At 44.2% G+C, this 20,978-nt stretch overlaps 1 protein-coding gene across 1 annotated transcript; it reads left to right on the top strand.

The window, feature by feature from the left end:
• The first annotated feature begins 90 nt into the window (after nt 1-90).
• LOC124687001 (protein FERTILITY RESTORER RF2, mitochondrial-like) lies at nt 91-3,286 on the top strand. Its single transcript, XM_047220857.1, has 5 exons — nt 91-226; nt 766-863; nt 1,982-2,055; nt 2,439-2,520; nt 2,621-3,286. Exons 2-5 carry the CDS (start codon nt 794-796, stop codon nt 2,866-2,868), a joined length of 474 nt encoding a protein of 157 aa, XP_047076813.1. The 5' UTR covers nt 91-226; nt 766-793; the 3' UTR covers nt 2,869-3,286.
• Nucleotides 3,287-20,978: the final 17,692 nt, after the last annotated feature.

Raw genomic sequence — 20,978 nt, 5'->3', positions numbered from 1 at the left:
AGAAAATCCAGTCAACCGTGGCCCGGCCCAGACGGTTGCTCACGCGCGCCGCCACCTGCGACGGCCGGTCGTCCAGGCGGTGCCGTCTGCCGATCCGTCGATTGTCCGCACGCGAAGCCCTCCTCCTCCTCCTCTCCGCCGGCGCCGAGAGAGAGCGCTCCCGATTCCAGCGCCGAGATCAATTCATCACCGCTTCCCTCCCGCGGCGGCCGTCCTTCGTTCGTGCGTGCGTACCACTGCTCCCCCTCTCTCGTGTTTCAATTTTTTTTTCCCTGGTTTGATTCGGCAAGCCGGGGCCTCGCCTCTCGCCTCAGCCAGTTCGTGGTCTGCGGTCGAGACATCACGCGGCTTCCTGCTGCGAGTACGCGTAGGTTAATTCGTACCGAATCGACCCACCCCCAAAGATCGAAAACAGTTTTGCTCAATACTTTTTTTTTTGGTAGCGGGGAAGTTTTGCTCAATCTATTGGCCCGCCGTGATGATTCCTAGTAGCATAATAAGCGAGTTAAGTGCCAAAGTGAGTAAGCCTGTAGGATGGGAAACTTTCGACTATTACGTCTTGGGCAGTAACATTTTATGAACATCATCAATTCTTTTGGACCTTGTATTGAAAGTAATTCTTTTTTTTTTCAAACAAATTCGATAACCACCACACCACCAGATCCTCTGATACGTGATATCCGTCATGTTTATCTTGCAGTTTTGTTGACCCAGAACACCACCTTGTTGCATTTGTCAAGTCTAACAATGTTTTCATGTGTTCAGACATTGCAGGTCTTGACTTGTCGACACCATGTCATCGCTTGCCACAGGCTTGTTGCCAGGAACCGTAGTCACGAATGGTTTTACTAGCAGAATTCAAGGTAACCTAGTCACGAATGGTTCAAGTTCTAAGTCAATTCTTGTGATCATTGAACCTGTGGAGAGATTTACATGCCATGTGATTGGATGTTGACGGATGGGTAAAACAAAATCTGGTTCATAATTGATAAAAATTGAATCACCTTACAGATACATAACTTATCTGCTATTTTCCATCCCGTGGCTGTTTAGCTAATTGCAATTGTATGCTGGTGTATTTTAATATTTTGGTGTCTGTCGTGACAAGCTTCTCAGTGTGAAAGTTTTTAATTGATCCAGCATCATCCAGTATGAGACCTAATAATCATAAAGATAAATGAAAGTGGTAATTTTACATGTTTTCGCAACCATGGAGAACTTCCTGAGTCTTGCCAGGATTGAACTATTTTCTGTGAAGTTTCTGTATTATGAGCGGACCCTAACAATTTCCTTTTTCTTTGCAATGTTCCTGATGTAGCCTTGACCTTTGAGTTACTTTAGCAAAAGGTCCGGGGGCTGCGAATGAGTTTTCTCATACTCAATTTTGTCGATATATGTTTTCTCCGATTATTCTTTGGATTCCTTGTTGGCTTCTTCCTATTCTAGAGTATAGAAACAGGTACTTTCGCGGTTCTAAGAACAACCGGAAATAGTTGTTAAACTGTAGGACAAAAATTGTAGTGTTTGTAAGGGAAACAGTTACTAATGTATTGAGGTAAAATTATGTTAAGTTTGTCCTTAAACTAGTCTATCACTCTGAAATCACTGCTTTGTTAAGTGATTTCACTCTCCTTTCCTCACTGCCCGTATTTGCTGTTTCGCTCCTCTCCGTGGAAAAAGTTATTTGGTTACAACATTTGGAAAAGCTTTTCATTATCTGCTAGTTTGCAATACCAGCTTATTGCCTCATTCACAGCTGTACAGCCCTGATGATGTTGTTCAGGAAACTCGGTACAACTATTATGGTATTGAAATTTGAAAGCTTCAGATCACACCATTTCGCCTCTGAGAAGTTATAGGTCTTATCACATGAGAATATCGCATTTGAATGCTGTCTTGCCTAGCATTTTCATATAGGTATTTGTTTTTATCCCTGCTTGTGTCATTTGAGATGCTTATGATTATTTTACTGCTTATGTAGGTTCACAATTTCAGAGAACTCAAGTTAACTGCATCTCATTTAAAGGGGAATTTTCTACTAAAGCAACAGTGAGGGTACGTCAGAATATTTGATGGTACCATATCTGTTTGAATCAGCCTATACGTAAATTGAGTACAACGTTCGGAGCTTAGCACTCAAATTTCATTATTTCTTATTAGATTGTTAGATTTTAATTTAGAAGGAGTATCTATTACTATGATATTTTCATGTCCAAAATGTGAAGTTGGGAGTAGAACAGATCACAGGTCTCTCATGGTTCACTTTGTACCTATTGATTTTATAGCTCTGTGAAATATAAATATAGTGTATCAGGTGACTTTGTGATGCTTTTCTTCACTTGTGAGCGCCCAAATTGGAAGGGCAAGGGCTAGCTTGGTTAATTGCTTATGACCTGCTCCAGTATAGATTCTTTAGTTGACAACTCTATTTGCTGCAGAGTGTAAGATGCAAAGCTGCTCAAACCCAGAGTGTTCAGCGCAAATCTTCAACTGCGACTGCTAAGCGATCTGATCCCAAAGGTGCTTCTTATTCTTGCAGTTCTCACACCCCATGGATTTTGTTCTACTCATCATAGCGGGCAATCGACTAGAACTTACTGGTTTCACTCCTGTGATGTAGGTAAAACTCAAGCACCTAAACTGGATGATGGAAGCGGTGGGTTCCCTCCGTTCCGTTTTGGCAAAGGAGGCGGTGGGGGTGGAGGGGGCGGTGGCGGCGGCAACTACTTTGGTGGGTTCCTTCTCTTCACCATCGTGCTGCTCCTGGATTACCTGAAGGAGTTCGAGAAGTACCTGCTTGCTCGAAAGCATCGGGCCAGATATGATGAAGACGACACGAGCAATGGGCTGCTAGAGCCATCATCATGAGTCTTATTCGCACTAGCAGTCTCTAGCGTTTGATCTGCAAGATCTTTTCATGTCTGTCCTTAGAACCGCATCATATAACAGCCCTATATTTTTAAGCTATCCCAGTCTTGATAAGTTACGTGATTGTGCCTGAGATGCTGAAACTTCATGCCACATGGCTGCTGTACTAGAGAGATGCCGAAACTTCATGCCATCTGGCTGCTGCACTAGAAATATAAGAGATCCAGATTGATTGTAATGCTTGGTTGCTTCTCATAGCTGGAGAATGTTTGTACTGGAAACATAAGAGTAGTGATCCAGATTGAGTGGAATGCTTGACGGCGATCTCTTTCTCATTGCATGAATCGGGGGATGGAACATGGAATTACCCCAGGCAATCATTTTGGAGGAAAGAAAAGGATTGACACAACTGTGTGGATGTTCTTTTGGTAGTCCTCGTCTGATATCTACCACGAATATTCTGTCTGGAGCTGTAGGTTTCCGTGGTGATGTGATTCAGTTGAATCGCAATCTCGCCAACCAACCATGACGCCATGATTTGTGAACGCTTTGACCTGAAGGCCAGAACACACGGCCGTTGACCTTGTTACAACTTACAAGACGCGCGGTTGTTGCAGTTTTCAGGACGACTTCCCGCCTGAATTCGACGCACTCAGTGTCTCAGTCGGGCCTAGGCACATGCATGCTGTCATGTTTTTTTTTCGTTAAGTACTGTGCTCTCTCGTCTTGTACTGTACTTTCTATTGCTATTTTTCTTGACCGTATAGACAGTATAGTCTTTCCATGTGCCTTACTCACACTGAGTCAATCAAACCAGGTTAGGTATGAGTGTATAATAATTAACCAGGCGCGTCTGAACTGGAGATTTGGTTGTGTCTGCTTGAGGATAATCACGGAAACGGGAAGGAACTGGTGATTGTTGACCTCGTATATTGAGAGGGAGTGTGTTTGGTGGACGACAATGAGTGTGTTTGGTGGTGACAAAAGCCTACGTGTACGGTCGTGATTCGTGAAGATGTAGTACCGGTGTTCATGTACTCATACGTACACGAAGAGGAAACCGGGGTGCATAGTTCGGATACTATACGCTAGTACCGTGAAAAAAAAAGGAAACTACTGTACTATACGTAAGCTGCAAGCAATTACATATCTATTCCGATTCCGATCTTCCTCGTGCTTCTGAGCACTTTACTCCCACCGCGACGATCGATCCCTATACCTGCCACGGAGAGTAGCCGCCGCAAGGACAGCATATTAATCCGTTCTACTTCCTCCGTTCTAAAATAACTGTCGTAACTTTTTTCTAGATACGAAGGGAGTAAATCAGATCTAGGTTTAGTGGTGAGGTTTTGCGGCGTGCGTGTACTCGATCGTCCTAATCTGGTGTTCACAGGTAAATTTCAGCATAATAGTTTAGTTAAATTAGAAAACCTTTCAACGCTTGAAATACTGCTGCACGAATTTTGGGTTGCACATAAGAAAATACGTAGGGATTCTTATATGTTCCTTGCTAAACCTTAATGCAAACATGTTCATCCGATCCGTGACGAATCGGGCTCAAGCATAAGCATGTCGTCAAAATAATTTGTTTGGCAGGGACGCGGGTTTAATTTCGCCGCCATCATGGCCGTCCTTTGCCGGGTACCGACGCTGGAGGAGACGCTCGTCCAAGTCTGCGCCGAGGTCTGCACCTGCTGCCCTACCCTAAACGCAGCACAGGTTGCAGGTGCGTGAAAAACATATCATTATATCGTTTTTATTTTCTGTTTTATGATCCCATATGGCCATATATATGGATGTTGTTAGCTAGCTAGCCCTTGTGTGTGCAACGACTATGTCTTCCTACCTGCATCATGATAATTAAGCTTCCGTGGGACGCAGCAACGACTATGTCTAAATCAATTTTAGTGTAATGTGCCTGGGTTAGCAGGTTTGGATTCTTCCTTTGTTTTTCAAGAAATGGTGTAGCAGGTTTTGATGCTCCTTGTTGCTTGTCCAACGCTACATTTTGTTAAGGGGGTAGGTGTCTGTGGGAGAATCAATTGGATATTAAATAAGTTTATCGTTTGTTAGGAGTGCTGACCGTGTTTTGTTAGATTTTTTTACGATTTTTTGTTAGATATTTGATATGTCGCTTTCGCTAGTTCTTGGATAAAGATTCATCTTAGCGCTCGGTCGATTGTTCTACCCTTGGATGGTTTGTCAAGATTCTGGCAGTCTGGCTGCTAGTGGCATATCTAGGATAATATCAGTGGGGTTGCAAAACTCAAAAGTTTCCCTATTGTATTCACATTCTCCTAAAATAGACGGGTTGCTTCACTAGTTTGGAGTTTTGACCACAATTATATGCCAGTCTAACTTGTTTGCACCTAACACGTGGGATTAACTCAAATACTATACTAGGTAAAAGAGATTTTATATTTTCAGATCCGCCCTTGCTGACTAGAGTTGGTGGTTTTTGTTTGTTGTGGCTTGTTCTGGGCTGAATTGTTTGTGTTTGATCACAAAGGTTGATTTGTGGATCTTTCTGCCAGTGCTGGGGTGAGGCCCCTTTTGTCCTTTAGGTAGTGTTGTTGCCCATTTTTTCAATTGCATTTTTTTAATCCTCTTGTAAGTGCAGTTGCCACGAATGTTTCCTTTCATGTGTGCACTTGCAATAGCATATGGAACCATGGTGCAATAGCACATTCAGTTACCTGTAATTACATTTTTTTTCTTCCTTTTTTTATAGTTCTAGTGGCCATTTTCCTAACTTGCTTTCCAAGCGCTAGACGCATCCATTACATATTCTGTGAAATGTTTGAAGTAAAAAAAAAATTCTAGGAAGCGCCTCTCAGATGTTATTTGTCTTGATCTGGGTTTTGTATACAACAGGTTGTGGGACTGTATTTTTAGTCTTGGTAGGAACCTTGCTTGGGTCACCACCTGCAACAAGCTCGCTTAGAGAAAGGAGACCTAATGATTTTCATTTGAAGAAGATCAAAACGACAAAGAGGACCACGACGCCGGCATACCCTGGTTTACGAGCGGTACACACTCCAGCGGTCACGCCGGTAGTCGGCTCCAGACGCATGACGGTGGCGGCGAGAGGGGGAACGCACGCTTGTCTCGAGAAAGCGTTCGATGAGTCCATGCACACGCTGCAGGAAACGCCACTCATAGGCCAGCACATGGTGGGGATTCCAGGCGAGCATAGGCAGGTTCCGATGGGTGACATGGGTCTCCTTGCAGGGGCAGTCGGTCTTGTTCTCGTGGGCAAGATAGTTCACAAGGTAAAATTATGATACTCCCTTCGATCTATATTAATTGTTCCGAATATGAATGTACTTAGATACATTTTAATTCTGGACACATCCATATTAGCGACAAATAATATGCATCGGAGGGTGTAGTTTTTTTTATATTTAGCGATGTAGTCCCTCCACTTTTAATGTATCTTGTGTTCAGTCAAAACCAAACCTAGTAAAGGTTAACTAAAAATATAGAAAAATTATCAATATTTACAATATCAAATACATACAATATAGAAATATAATTTATAATGATTTTGGAGTATCATAGATTTTATATGGTATATATTAGTAATATTTTGCTAAGTATTTGATCACATTTTAAAAAGTTTAACTTTGACTAAAGCAGTACGCAAGGTAAATAAAAACAGAGGGAAGATGCCAATTATGTCATATATTATTGTTTATGTTTACTTTGAAAATTTATGTTGCATCTTAATTAGGTTCTCGAAAGGATAGGTGCTGCCAGACTTGAGGAGAACCGGGCAAAGCTAGAGCGGATCTTTCATATCGACCACGGTCAGTCCCAAAATCTCGGCCATCATGGTTCGACGGAGAGTGCTCCAATATACATCAAACTTGCGCCCGAACAGGCATCACCCCTGGCTTACACTGGGACCATGATCCAAAAACCTACCCAAATAGTTAGAATGTAAAAAAAAACATAGTTTGAATCTTGTTATTGTGGAAAACATGGTAAATGACTGTATTATCTGACGAATATTTGCATGAGTAAGTTTCAACTCAGGATCCATGTACATTCTTACAACACTTTTTTTGTTTATTTATTTTTTGACCCAAGCAAGGTTCCTACCAGGACTAAAAATACAGTCCCACAACCTGTTGTATACAAAACCAGACGCGTATATTCGCGCACTAGCCCAACAAAATCAGTGGATGAGGTACTGCAATATTCCCGTACTCGTGATAGCCGGGAACATTGGTGTTTGAAAACCACACCCAAGTGTGTTTGTGAAGGCTTGACCTCAACATGATGACGAACAGGCAGGCAGGAGCAGGACCGTGGGTCAACTCCGCCTCTTCGTCGAAAAGAGTCCTCTCCCACAACTCCTAAATTTCCCATCAGCCTATCCAATCTATTGATAACTTTCCGTCTGATTTGCTCGGACTCAGACCACAACAGGCTGACTGACCAGTCTGTTGGTCTCGTAGTCTTGTACTATGAAGCGCGGATACTTTGCTTTTTTTGCCGTACCGGTATCGGATACTGCTCGGATACGGGATACTGCCCAGATACTTCCCGATACGTATCCTGTACGTATCTGCTAATTTTTGAATTAAAGAAAAATAAGAAAAATACGGACACATGAGGGATACCCAAGGGATACTTGAGCGATAGTCGAGGGGTACATAAGCCAGCCCACCGTCCACTCATCTTCTACTGCTGACCCTTCCACTCCACCCCATCCCCATCGAACGATTGATATTGATCCCTGAATTCATTCCATCTCCATTCAGATAAGCAATGACTAGTGCTAGTACATCCCATCAAACAGATCTTCAGTTGGGAGCTCGAGCTAGAGCATGTGCAACGGTAACAACTACAGGAAATTGATCCCAACTACTAGCTATTGATTCATGTGATTTTTAGAGATGAAGTTTACTTCTTTAATTATTAAAATATCTATGTTGGATGTGGAGGAAAACATCCACATCCATGTTAATCCTATGATGAATATTTAATTTATTTATGTTTTTAAATATTTACATATATATATGAACGTTTCCCCGTATCTGTGTTTTTGAAGAATTGCCGTATCACGGTATCTCCGTATCGCGTATCGGATACGTATCCAAGTATCCGTGCTTCATAGGTCTTGTACGGGGAAAATCTGCATCGTTTTGTAGGAAAATGCAGATTCTTTTCGTCGGAAGGCAGAGGGGATTCGAGCGTGCCGTCATACAATTCCTGGGTAGACTGACGAGCAACAGTCACAATCCATGCGTAACCGGAGAGCCTGCTGTTGGGAAAACAGCAACATCGATCAGAAGGGCTGCCTAGCTCAGCTCATTTGCTACAGGGATGTGCCTGGGACAATTCAAGGGAAATGGTTCCTGATCATTAACTCAGATGAGTGATGAAAGACCTCCTGCGATGGAATGGAAGATTATGTTTGTCCACGAGCGAGTCTGAAAACTACATCCAAGGGTGCTTTGTGAAGGCTTTTGACCTGAACAAATGATGACCAACAAAGGAGCTGGGTCAGTCCCGCTCCTTCGCTGTGGTTTCATGACAACTTCCCGTCTGAATTCCTAGAACTTGGACAGGCGGACTGGCCGGTCTGTTGGGCTCGTCATTTTCTACGGGCAATGTTCTCGTCTCGGTCCTTGCCTTATTTTCTCTGACCTAGATCCCATATGTGCCAGTGCGCGCCTTGACCCTCGAGCCTCGTCTGCGCCTGTTCCTACTTGCACATGTTCATCGGGTCCAGCAAAATTAAGAAGTTAGTGTATCTCTAGCTGCCTGGCATATTTTAGACCCTGAATATGTTTGTTTCGGTCTATTTAAGACGAGCAGCGGACATAAAATCGGTTGTGCCCCGCCTTTGTCTATTTGGGTCAGGGGCAGCCCTGAGGCCTGACGTAAAAAAATGATAAATTTTGTTGATAGAAATCTTAGTTTACATAGTTAAAAAGGGAGAAAACACCGGAACTAAAATGGACCGAAACCCTAGCCTACTCTACTACTCATTGTTGTCTTCTTAGGTGAGGTCCACGATCACCGGCAAGTCCCACGGCCAATTGGGTGCCGGCACCACAAGAGGGTATACCAATGGTGGAGGAGGAGGAGCAGCCGGGGGCAGGCGTGGAATACTGCTCCCATGGCCAGTTCAACGCCAATGACGACAGAGGTTATGCCATCGGAGAAGGAGCGACTGGGGCATGCATGGGCCAATGATCCCACGACGACCATGTCGTGGGAGGGGGTGGTGCACGTGAGGCCTCCGTGACGAGCCTGGCAGCCTCTTCCTCAGACAGCCCTTCCGGCATATGGGTAGTGGCATAGCAGGGCCATGCAGGGCGGCCCATGCACATCGGAGGCCTTTGTGGCGAGCGATCTCCTGACACTGCTCTCAGCCCCTCCTTGGCTCCGGCGGCATCGACACCCTCCAAAAGTTGAGGAGCCACCAGCTAGTCCCCCCCAGTTGGTCTATTGTTGTAGAGCACCCGCGCTACATCCACATCGATGGGGATGCGGTTGTGTGGCTTCTTAGGCTTGTCTGTCGACGACCCCGCCTTGTGGGCGTGCTTGGGCTTCCTCCATGGCCACAACCCCATTGCCCATGGTTGTCATGGAGGGTGCTACGTGTTGTGGGCGATGGTAGGATGATGCCGCTGCCCTCAAAAGGGCGGAAGGCGCAGCAGCTTTCAATGTTGGCGCTAGACTCCTAGAGAGTGCCATAGATGGCGGCGCAGATGACCAGCCATTGCCCGCTAGTCATGGCGAGGCCACAAAAGTCAAAGTGTGTCATTGATGATGTCGCAGGGACCAACGAGCGGGAGGGGATCAGAAGCGTCCGCTGACCTGGCACTAGGTGGGCCCGATGCGACAAGACGTGGACACACATGTGGTTCACGTTGTGTCTATGGCGATTCAATTGCATTGGGCCCCTGAGCTGGGGTTTACTCTCTGCATGTCCATGCAAACCAAAACGGACCGCTTCGGTTTGTTTGCGTAGGGCCGCTGGAGATGTCGTTAGGCCATCTCCAATGGAGGCCCGAAAAAAACATATTATGTCCATTGCTATATGTGGGGCGTAATTGTGAGGCCCAACGGCGACCCGCGGTCGATTCTGTTCGTTTGGACCCCATTTGGGCTGGCTTTGCGATGGCTGGATACAGGGCGCTTGTCCTACCTTCATCTTCCCGGGCTAATGCTTAAGCGGCCAAGGAGGGGAACATACACGGGTCCACGTGTCTTGCCCACAGCCACGTCCTTCTTAATAGGGCCCGTCATTTTCGAGGCACCATCTGTCACTCTCTCCAGTATCCAGTCGACATCCTCGGAAGCTTCTCACCAGTCCCAATGGCAAAGAGAGACCGCTGGTTTCGCCCTGGACGCAACAACCACGAGGCGGGCGGCGAACACCATTTTCTGCATGCCCACGGCCAGGGCAGCGCGACCACCTCCCGTGAAATGCTCCGAGCGGCATGCCTACATCGAAGTGGAGGTGGCGCGGCCGTTCGCCGAGGTGGGCCAGCCGCTGCTCTCGTCACATGTCCACCAGCCAAGGTGGCATTAGAGCCAGGATAGGGTGCTTGTTACGACAATCTCAGCGCACTAGCCAGTGCGCAACTGTGAAATCTTGCGACACAGGGGCTTCCCGCCGCTTGATCTGCGATGGGAGCCCGCGTACGCGTCCGCCACCTTGGGTGAGATGGGTTGAAGCCGAGAACGATGCTCGTCGTCAATCCATAGATGCTCACATGGAGGGCCTCAGTGACGATAACGTCGACTATGAGAGGCATGAGCAAGCGGCGCTGCCCCAGATGCCGTCGGAGGAGGAGTGGGAAGGGTGGGCATTCCCCACCCCACAACATGGGCGGCGCGTACACGCGGTACATGGACCCGCTAAGGATGTCGATGTTGCCGGCATGCCTTCTCGAGCCATTGGCGGAGGAGATTGAGGACCCGTGCGGTGACCCAGCATACCAATGCATGTTGTAGTATACAAGTCGTTAATATGATCTTTGTGAAGGGACTTCTTCACAATTGCCATATCCCTCAGAGTGGTACAATAGAAACATTGCAGGTCATAACACTCCATATATTATTACAAACATTGTCTTAACAAGTTGGTATTCTCACAGGTCCTATGAGAACACCCTAAGATACTACTTAAGTACGATTACAACTCATAACTATAGATGAAAGAGAGCTCAACAACTTATTTAGGTAAGTTCTATGTTGCTCGGCTCTATGATGCTAGGGTATATCACTACTCCTCCACCTTGATATGTCCCAAACGTATCTATAATTTCTTATGTTCCATGCTACTTTTATGATGATACTCACATGTTTTATACACATTATATGTCATATTTATGCATTTTCCGGCACTAACCTATTGACGAGATGCCGAAGAGCCGATTCTTTGTTTTCTGCTTGTTTTTGGTTTCAGAAATCCTAGTAAGGAAATATTCTCGGAATTGGACGAAATCAACGCCCAGGGGCCTATTTTTCCACGAAGCTTCCAGAAGACCGGAGGACTTACGAAGTGGGGCCACGAGGCGCCGCCACACTAGGGCGGCGCGGCCCAAGCCTTGGCCGCGCCGGCCTGTTGTGTGGGGCCCTCGTGTGGCCCCCTGACCTGCCCTTCCGCCTACATTTAGTCTTCGTCGCGAAACCCCCAGTACCGAGAGCCACGATATGGAAAACCTTCCAGAGACGCCGCCGCCGCCAATCCCATCTCGGGGGATTCAGGAGATCGCCTCCGGCACCCTGTCGGAGAGGGGAATCATCTCCCGGAGGTCTCTTTATCGCCATGATCGCCTCCGGATCGATGTGTGAGTAGTTCACCCCTGGACTATGGGTCCATAGCAGTAGCTAGATGGTTGTCTTCTCCTCATTGTGCTATCATGTCAGATCTTGTGAGCTTCCTATCATGATCAAGATCATCTATTTGTAATCCTTCATGTTGTGTTTGTTGGGATCCGATGAATATTGAATACTATGTCAAGTTGATTATCAATCTATCATATATGTTATTTATGTTCTTGCATGCTCTCCGTTGCTAGTAGAGGCTCTGGCCAAGTTGATACTTGTGACTCCAAGAGGGAGTATTTATGTTCGATAGTGAGTTCATGCCTCCATTAAATCTGGGACAGTGACAGAAAGTTCTAAGGTTGTGGATGTGTTGTTGCCACTAGGGATAGAACATCGATGCTTTGTCTAAGGATATTTGTGTTGATTACATTACGCACCATACTTAATGCAATTGTCTGTTGTTTTCAACTTAATACTAGAAGGGGTTCGGATGATAACCTGAAGGTGGACTTTTTAGGCATAGATGCATGCTGGGATAGCGGTCTATGTACTTTGTCGTAATGCCCCGATTAAATCTCATAGTACTCATCATGATATATGTATGTGCATTGTTATGCCTTCTTTATTTGTCAATTGCCCAACCGTAATTTGTTCACCCAACATCCGCTATCTTATGGGAGAGACACCGCTAGTGAACTGTGGACCCCGGTCCTATTCTTTACATCTGAAATACAATCTGCTGCAATTGTTCTTTACTTGTTCTTCGCAAACAACCATCATCATCCACACTATACATCTAATCCTTTGTTTACAGCAAGCCGGTGAGATTGACAACCTCGCTGTTACGTTGGGGCAAAGTTCTGTGATTGTGTTGTGGAGGTTCCACGTTGGCGCCGGAATCCCTGGTGTTGCGCCGCACTACACTCCTCCGCCATCAACCTTCAACGTGCTTCTTGGCTCCTACTGGTTCGATAACCTTGGTTTCTTGCGAGGGAAAACTTGCTGCTCGTGCGCATCATACCTTCCTCTTGGGGTTCCCAACGGACGTGTTAATTACGCGCAATCAAGCTCTTTTTCACGGCGCCGTTGCCGGGGAGATCAAGACACGCTGCAAGGGGAGTCTCCACTTCCAATCTCTTTACTTTGTTTTTGTCTTGCTTTACTTTATTTACTATTTTGTTTGCTGCATTATATCAAAACACAAAAAAATTAGTTGCTAGTTTTACTTTATTTACTGTCTTGATCTCCATATCAAAAACACAAAAAAAAAATTACTTGCATTTTTACTTCTGTTATCATGTCTAGCTCTGCACCTGTTACTTCTTCACCTGAGGAATTAGTCTTCACTTTTAAACAAGGGGATGAGGAGAGTTTTAAAGATGCTTGGTCCAGAATTTTTGATTCTTATCGTAAAGCCGAACCTCAAATGACTCTAAGTTTGCTCCTTAGTAACTTTTATTTTGGGCTTATGATTCGCTATAGATATGCCTTGGATGCTGTAGTGGGAGGAGATTTCCTTCATTGCGATGGTGATCAAGCTTTTAATGCCATAAAAAAATTGGTTGCATCACATAGTTCAGCTAATAACTTTGATGCAGCTCTTATTAGCATTTATAATAGATTAAACACTCTTGAGACAAGTGCATCTTGCTTGGAAAAAAATTATAGTGATGTTCGTAACCGTCTTGATCAAGTTTTGGTGAAATCTGAACCTTCAATATGGGACCCTACTATTAAAATTGTTATTGGTGGTAAAACTTTTCATGCCAACTGTGATATTATGTCTGAATTTTGTCTTATGCCTAAAAGTATTTATGAATCTTTGACACTTTGGGGACTCGTTGAAGGGGGAGAAGGAATAACTCTTATTGATAACTCTGTTATAACTCCTAAGGGAATAGCCAAGGGTGTGCATACAACCATTCTTGGAAGAACAATATCCACTGATTATCTTGTTATTGATTGTGTAGGAACAGGACAAATCACACTCGGAAGATCCCACTTGAAACTATTGGGAGCGATCATAGATGTGGGAGAAGGCACCTTAAAATTCACCTCTACACCGGGAGGTAGACATGTGTTCCCTAAATCAAAGGGTAAGAAAAAGAATAAGAAAGGTGGGCGCAATGCCCGAGGTAATGCTTCATCTCTCGATAATACTTGATACACACTTTCTGCGCCTAGCTGAAAGGCGTTAAAGAAAAGCGCTTATGGGAGACAACCCATTATTTTACTTCTGCACTTTATTTTATATTTGAGTCTTGGAAGTTGTTTACTACTGTAGCAACCTCTCCTTATCTTTATTTTATTGCATTGTTGTGCCAAGTAAAGTCTTTGATAGTAAAGCCAATACTAGATTTGGATTGCTGCGCAGAAATAGATTTCTTGCTGTCACGAATTTCGACCTGCCTCTCTGTAGGTAGCTCAGAAAAATCTGCCAAATTACGTGTGTGATCCTCAGATATGTACGCAACTTTCATTCAATTTGGGAATTTTCATCTGAGCAAGTCTGGTGCCACTTTAAAATTCGTCTTTACGAACTGTTCTGTTTTGACAGATTCTGCCTTTTATTTCGCATTGTCTGTTTTGCTATGTTAGATGGATTTCTTTGTTCCATTAACTTTCAGTAGCTTTGTGCAATGTCCAGAAGTGTTAAGAATGATTATGTCACCTCTGAATATATGAATTATGCACTGACCCTCTAATGAGTTTGTTTCGAGTTTAGTGTGGAGGAAGTTTTCAAGGGTCAAGAGAGGAGGATGATACAATATGATCAAGAAGAGTGAAAAGTCAAAGCTTGGGGATGCCCCCGTGGTTCATCCCTGCATATTTTAAGAAGACTCAAGTGTCTAAGCTTGGGGATGCCCAAGGCATCCCTTCTTCATCGACAACTTATCAGGTTCCTCTAGTGAAACTATATTTTTATTCCGTCACATCTTATGTGCTTTACTTGGAGCGTCTGTTTGTTTTTATTTTTTGTTTTTGTTTTGTTTGAATAATTCGGATCCTAGCATTCTTTGTTTGGGAGAGAGTCACGCTCCGCTGTTTCGTATGAACACATATGTTCTTAGCTTCATCTTTAATGTTCATTGCGAAAGTTGAACTATTTCATTCATTGTTATATGGTCGGAAACGGAAAATGCCACATGTGGTAAATGGTTTAATGTCTTGAATAATTTGATACTTGGCAATTGTTGTGCTCATATAGATCTTGTTTAAGCTCTTGCATCATGTACCTTGTACTCATTAATGAATAACTACATAGAGCTTGTTAAAATTTGGTTTGCATGATTGATCTCTAGAATCTAGATATTTTCTGGTTGAGGTGTTTGAACAACGAGGAGACAATGTGAAGTATTATAATAGTTACAATATGTTCATATGTGAAATTTGCTGCACCTTTTATACTTGAGTTTGCTTCAAACAACCTTGCTAGCCTAGCCTTGTATTGAGAGGAATTCTTCTCGTGCATCCAAATCCTTGAGCCAATAACCATGCCATTTGTGTCCACCATACCTACCTACCACATGGTATTTCTCCGCCATTCCAAAGTAAATTACTTGAGTGCTACCTTTAAAATTTCCATTCTTTGCCTTTACAATACATAGCTCATGGGACAAAATAGCTTAAAAACTATCGTCGTGAAGAATATGTACTTATGTGTCTTATTTCTTAGTAAGTTGCTTGTTAAGCGGTAACCATGTTTTCTGGGGACGCCATCGAATCTTTTACCTTTGTTGAATATCATGTGAGTTGCTATGCATGTTCGTCTTGTCTGAAGTAAGGGCGGTCTCTCAGTTTGGTAAACTTCTGTTCTGGCACAATCCTAGAGTCAACAAAGTAAGGGTGCTAGTTAAGGTACTGATCAAGGAGCTACGCCTTGTTCCTTTTAGCCTTCTGATGGCACAAGCGGGCAATTTCTTCGGGTCTGAAGGTGGCTCTTGGTCGATCCCTGTCTATATTTTGGATGGCCGTGATGTGGCTCCCAATGCAGTTGGTAATGAAGAACCTGTGCCACCCATGAATGTCACCCCGCACCCTTATGAATTACCGTTCCTAAATGACTTGCAGCAGCATCATCTTAATGTGCAGATCTGGAATCAACAACATGCAGATGTGGCTTGGGAACAAGAGGCAGTTCAGCCTGAACAGCTGAATCAGAATGGTTGGGGACAGTGGCCTGCTGTGGCACCTCCTCCCTCCCCTGATAACTATAGGGGGATAAGTCTCAGAGCTCTGGCAGGTTATGCAGGACCTTCTATGTTGGATGGAGTGGTTCCTCCTCACAATGTCACAGATAATCCATCTGCCTGGTCCCCGGACTCTGATACTCTTACTGACATTGAAGCTGCTGCTGACAGTGTGATCACAGGGATTCCTTCTGGCAGGTTATCCTTTTCTAGGGCGACGGGAGATATTGTGTCTATGGAAGTAGAGCCGACTGTGATTCAGGACTTTACAGCTGATGCAGTTGAGAGGAACTTGGTCAGATCTGTGCTGATGATTGAGGTGGCGGATATGCATTTCTCACCTGCAAGTTTTTCTGCGATGATCAGGTTTCTGGACAACAACATCTACTCTCATTTCCCTGCTTTGAAGTATGATCTGGACTCTGGATTTGCTGGGATAGAGGAGTGTCTGGCTCTTGATTCTACAACTCTTTGCCTGATGTTCAGTAAGATTGTATTCCTGGCAAAGATCCTTCTGAGACAGTTTGGTGGTTTACCTGAAGATCCGGCGCTAAAGTTTGAACTCTGCTCTCTGATTTCTCCGAACAAGAGAATCTGGGCTCCTGCTCTGGATGGGCTGTTGATTGATGATCAAGGGAAGTGGTACTGGGCTGAAGGCTTTGGGCCTGGCGCCCTCTCTGATACCTCCTCTTTTGCCAGTGCTTCTTCTACTCTCTCTCTGGATGATGGCAGGGAAGCTTCTTCTGCGCCTAAGATCACTCGCAGGGGTCGTCCTCGCAAGAAGGAAACTCCCCAGGTGGAGTCAGAAGTCAAGAGATCGCTACGCAGCAACAACCAGGGGTACAATTATGAGATGATGTCGTACCAACCCTCCAGACGCAAGACTTCCAAGGTGGTGGCAGCCAGCTCCCCAGCGGTTCTCCAGATTGAAGAAATGCAAAGGATCGGGGTTGAAGAGTGTGACATTGACCCTGCTGCACTGACGGTGGAGCGTCTCATGCAGCAACGCAAAGAACAGGAGTGACTTTCTCTTCTGTTTTTTATCTGTCTACCATTCAGTATCGTCTTATCACCCGCTTTTGTGTGTCGTGAACCTTTCGTGAACCTTGTGTGTTTTCTATGAATCGTGATCGTGTGTGGAACATTTTATGTTGGAACATTCGTGGTATTAATGATCCTCTTAAGTGACCTGCGTTTCGTAACAAGTTAGAGGAGAGCAATGCATCCATTGTTTGTGTGCAGGAAACAAAGAAGTCATCATTTGACTCTAGCTTCATTAAGAATTTTGCTCCCCGCAGATTTGATAAGTATGCTTTTGTGCCTGCCGATGGAGCATCTGGTGGTCTCTTAATTCTTTGGGTTGGCAACCTCTTTTCTGGGAGAGTTATCCTAGAGGAATGTTTTGGTTTGGTTGTGGAATTCACTTCTTTGTTATCTGCTGAAATCTTTACACTAGTTAACGTGTATGGACCTTGCTCAGGGATTGCACGTGAGAATTTTGTGGCCTGGCTTTTTCACCTGGATATTGATGATGATGCACTTTGGTTATTGTTAGGGGACTTCAACTTCTATAGATTTGTTGAAAGTAGAAAGAAAGTGGGAGCCAGTGTTTCTGATATGGCGACTTTCAATGAAATCATTAGCTATCTTGGCCTAATTGAGCTCCCAATTAAAGGTCGATCTTTTACCTGGAGTAACATGAAAATTGACCCCCTGCTTGTCCAACTCGATTGGTTTTTCACGTCTACGGCATGGACCTTGAAATTCCCTAATACCTTGGTTAAACCTTTAGCTCGTCCTACCTCAGATCATATCCCATGTTTGGTTTCCATTGGAACCAATATACCGAAAGCTAAAGTGTTTCGTTTTGAGAGTTTTTGGATTCGTTTGCCGGGTTTTCTCGATAAATTTCACTCTCTATGGGAGGTGGATTGTGTAGGTGATAGTGCTAAGAGGCTTTCAGCAAAATTCAAAAGGTTACGCAAAGGTCTGAAGCAATGGAGCAGCAATTTCAGTGCCATTGATACTCTCATTGCCAATTGCAATGCGGTTATTCTCAGATTGGACAGTTTTGAGGAACACAGAGTCTTACATATCTCGGAATGGAACTTTCGCAATATTGTCAAGGATAAGCTACAGTATCTTCTGTTGTGCAAGCAGGATTACTGGAAGAAACGATGCACGGCTCGTTGGGCTCGGCTTGGTGACGAGAATACCTCCTTCTTCCACTCCATGGCAACTATTCGCTATCGGAAAAATCTTATCTCTTCTCTGGCACGTGATGATGGCTCAGTAGCTATTTATCATGAGGAAAAAGCAGGGCTCCTTTGGAATTCTTTTCGTAGCAGATTGGGTGTGTCTGTCCCTATATCTCCGACATTTGATTTCTCCCGTTTCTTTGTGCGACTTGAAGGTCTAGAAACTCTCTCTTCACCTTTCACTCATGAGGAAATTGATAAGGTGGTTGCTCAAATGCCCTCAGACAAAGCTCCGGGTCCAGACTGTTTTTCTGGTTTATTTCTCAAAGTGTGTTGGCCAATAATTAAGTATGATTTCTATAATCTTTGCCAAGAGTTCTGGGAAGGCTCTGTTAATTTTCAAAGTATTAATGACTCTTTCATCACTCTAGTTCCCAAGATACTGTCACCCCTGGGACCAAGTGATTTTCGACCCATTTCTTTGCTTAACATCTGCTTGAAGTTATTAACCAAATTGATGGCCAACAGATTGATGAATAGAATATTGGATATTGTTCATGTTAATCAATATGGTTTTTTACCATCCAGAAATATCCAAGACTGTGTTGGCTGGGCATATGAATACATTCATCAATGCAAACAAGCCGGTTCCCCATCTATCATTCTTAAGCTTGACTTTGCTAAGGCCTTTGACACTGTGGAACATGAGGAAGTCATAAAAATATTTGAAAACCTGGGTTTTGATCCGAGATGGTTGAAATGGCTACACATGCTGATGTCCTCTGGTACATCTGAAATCCTGCTTAATGGAGTGCCTGGGAAAAAATTCCCATGTAGAAGAGGAGTTCGTCAGGGTGATCCTCTTTCCCCTCTTTTATTTGTGGCAGTCTCGGAGCTATTACAATCCATGGTAAACCTGCTTTTCTCGGAAGGTATTCTTAAAGCTCCTCTAAATATCCCTAATACGGATTTTCCGATCATCCAATATGCGGATGACACCCTGCTCATCATGCAAGCTTGCCCTGTCCAATTAGCGGCTCTCAAAGTGGTGCTAGAAGATTTTGCCCAAGCTACGGGACTGCGAGTTAATTACTCTAAATCCGCTATGATGTCCATCAACATCTCAGATGAGCTTATCACTTCTCTTGCTGCCTCTTTTGGTTGCCAGATTGGCTCCCTTCCCTTTACTTACCTAGGGCTTCCAATGGGCACGACTAAACCCACTATCCAGGACCTCTCCCCTCTAGTGGGGCTGGTGGAGCGTCGTCTCAATGCTAGTGCGAGATTTCTAAACTATGGTGGAAGGCTGGAATTTGTTCGCTCAGTTCTCTCTACGCTCCCCACCTTTTATATGAGCTCGCTAAAATTACAGAAAGCAATCATCAATATATGTAACGGTGCACAGAGACACTGCCTTTGGGCTAAGGATGAGGAATCCTCCTCTATCAATGCACTTGCAGCATGGTCGTTAGTCTGCATACCCAAGCAGCATGGTGGTCTAGGGGTTCGTAATCTTGAGTTGCAAAACAAAGCACTTCTCATGAAACAGCTACACAAATTTTATTCTAGGGATGATACCCCTTGGGTTTCCTTAGTTTGGTCTTTATATGGAGAGGGAGTTCCACATGCAATGACGAAGAGAGGCTCGTTCTGGTGGAAAGATATCTTCAGTCTGGTTGGAGAATACCGAAGTATTACCAATTGCAATATACAGAGTGGTACTTCCGTTTTGTTCTGGAAGGACTTCTGGGTTCAAGGTAATGTACTGTGCCAGAAATTCCCCCGTCTTTTCTCATATGCCCTTGATGAGGACCTGTCAATGGCAGATATGGTCCGTATGGATACCCTGGGTTCAGTATTTGCTCTCCCATTGTCAGTAGAAGCCTTCCAAGAATGGCAGGAGGTTTCTCTCTTGATAGATGCGACACCCATCGTTGATCACCTCACTGATATAAGATCCTTTCCGTGGGGCACTAAGTACACTCCTTCAAAGTTCTATAATTTCCTCTTTGCTCGTCTGCCCAGAGATGAGGTCTTAAATGCAATCTGGAAATCCAAGGCTCTTCCTAAGCTCAAAGTTTTTACTTGGCTGCTTTTTATGGACCGTTTGAATACCTTGGATATCATGCAAAGGAAACACTGGTATGTCGGGTCGGGCTATGAGTGCAGTCTTTTTCCAAATGGAATTCTTGAAACCTCTCAGCACCTTTTCTTCATATGTGATTTTGCCACACAATGCTGGGACTTCTTGGGCATCCAATGGGATGGCAATGCACAATTTTCTCAGGCTTTTGCTGCTGCCAAGGCAACCTTCCAGGGACCTTGCTTCTTCGAAGTGTTTGCTTGTGCCTCTTGGAACATTTGGAAGGCTAGAAATGAGATGATATTCAAACATATTCCGGCTACGCTGGCTAGGTGGAAGATAGGCTTCCAAAGTGATCTTTTGTTACATCGATTCCGAGTTAAGTCCTCCAAGGTTCAACCTCTAGTTGAATGGCTCACCTCTACTTTTCTTTGATTTTTCTTCTTTTCATTAGATCTCTCTTCCCCCCATGATGTAATAAGCCTTTTCTTTAAGGCAAACATGTAATCCCCTCTGTACATATCATCCCTTATATATAGAAAATTACACCGTAGGGATTTTTCCCTACGGTTAAGGTGTCAAAAAAAAAGTAAGAGCGGTTTTCACAATCAAATGGTTTGAGTATGCATACTGTTAGAGAAGAACATTGGGCCGCTAACTAAAGCCATGATTCATGGTGGAAGTTTCAGTGTGGACAATCAATCCTCAATCTCTTATGAGAATATTAATTGTTGTTGAATGCTTATGCATTAAAGAGGAGTCCATTATCTGTTGTCTATGTTGTCCCGGTATGGATGTCTAAGTTGAGAATAATCAAAAGCGAGAAATCCAATGCGAACT

This window comes from Lolium rigidum, chromosome 2 (genome assembly GCF_022539505.1).
Source record: "Lolium rigidum isolate FL_2022 chromosome 2, APGP_CSIRO_Lrig_0.1, whole genome shotgun sequence".
NCBI classification, from domain to species: Eukaryota; Viridiplantae; Streptophyta; class Magnoliopsida; order Poales; family Poaceae; genus Lolium; species Lolium rigidum.
Note: the sequence above shows the minus strand (reverse complement) of the source record. Positions and strands in the feature narration are given on the sequence as shown.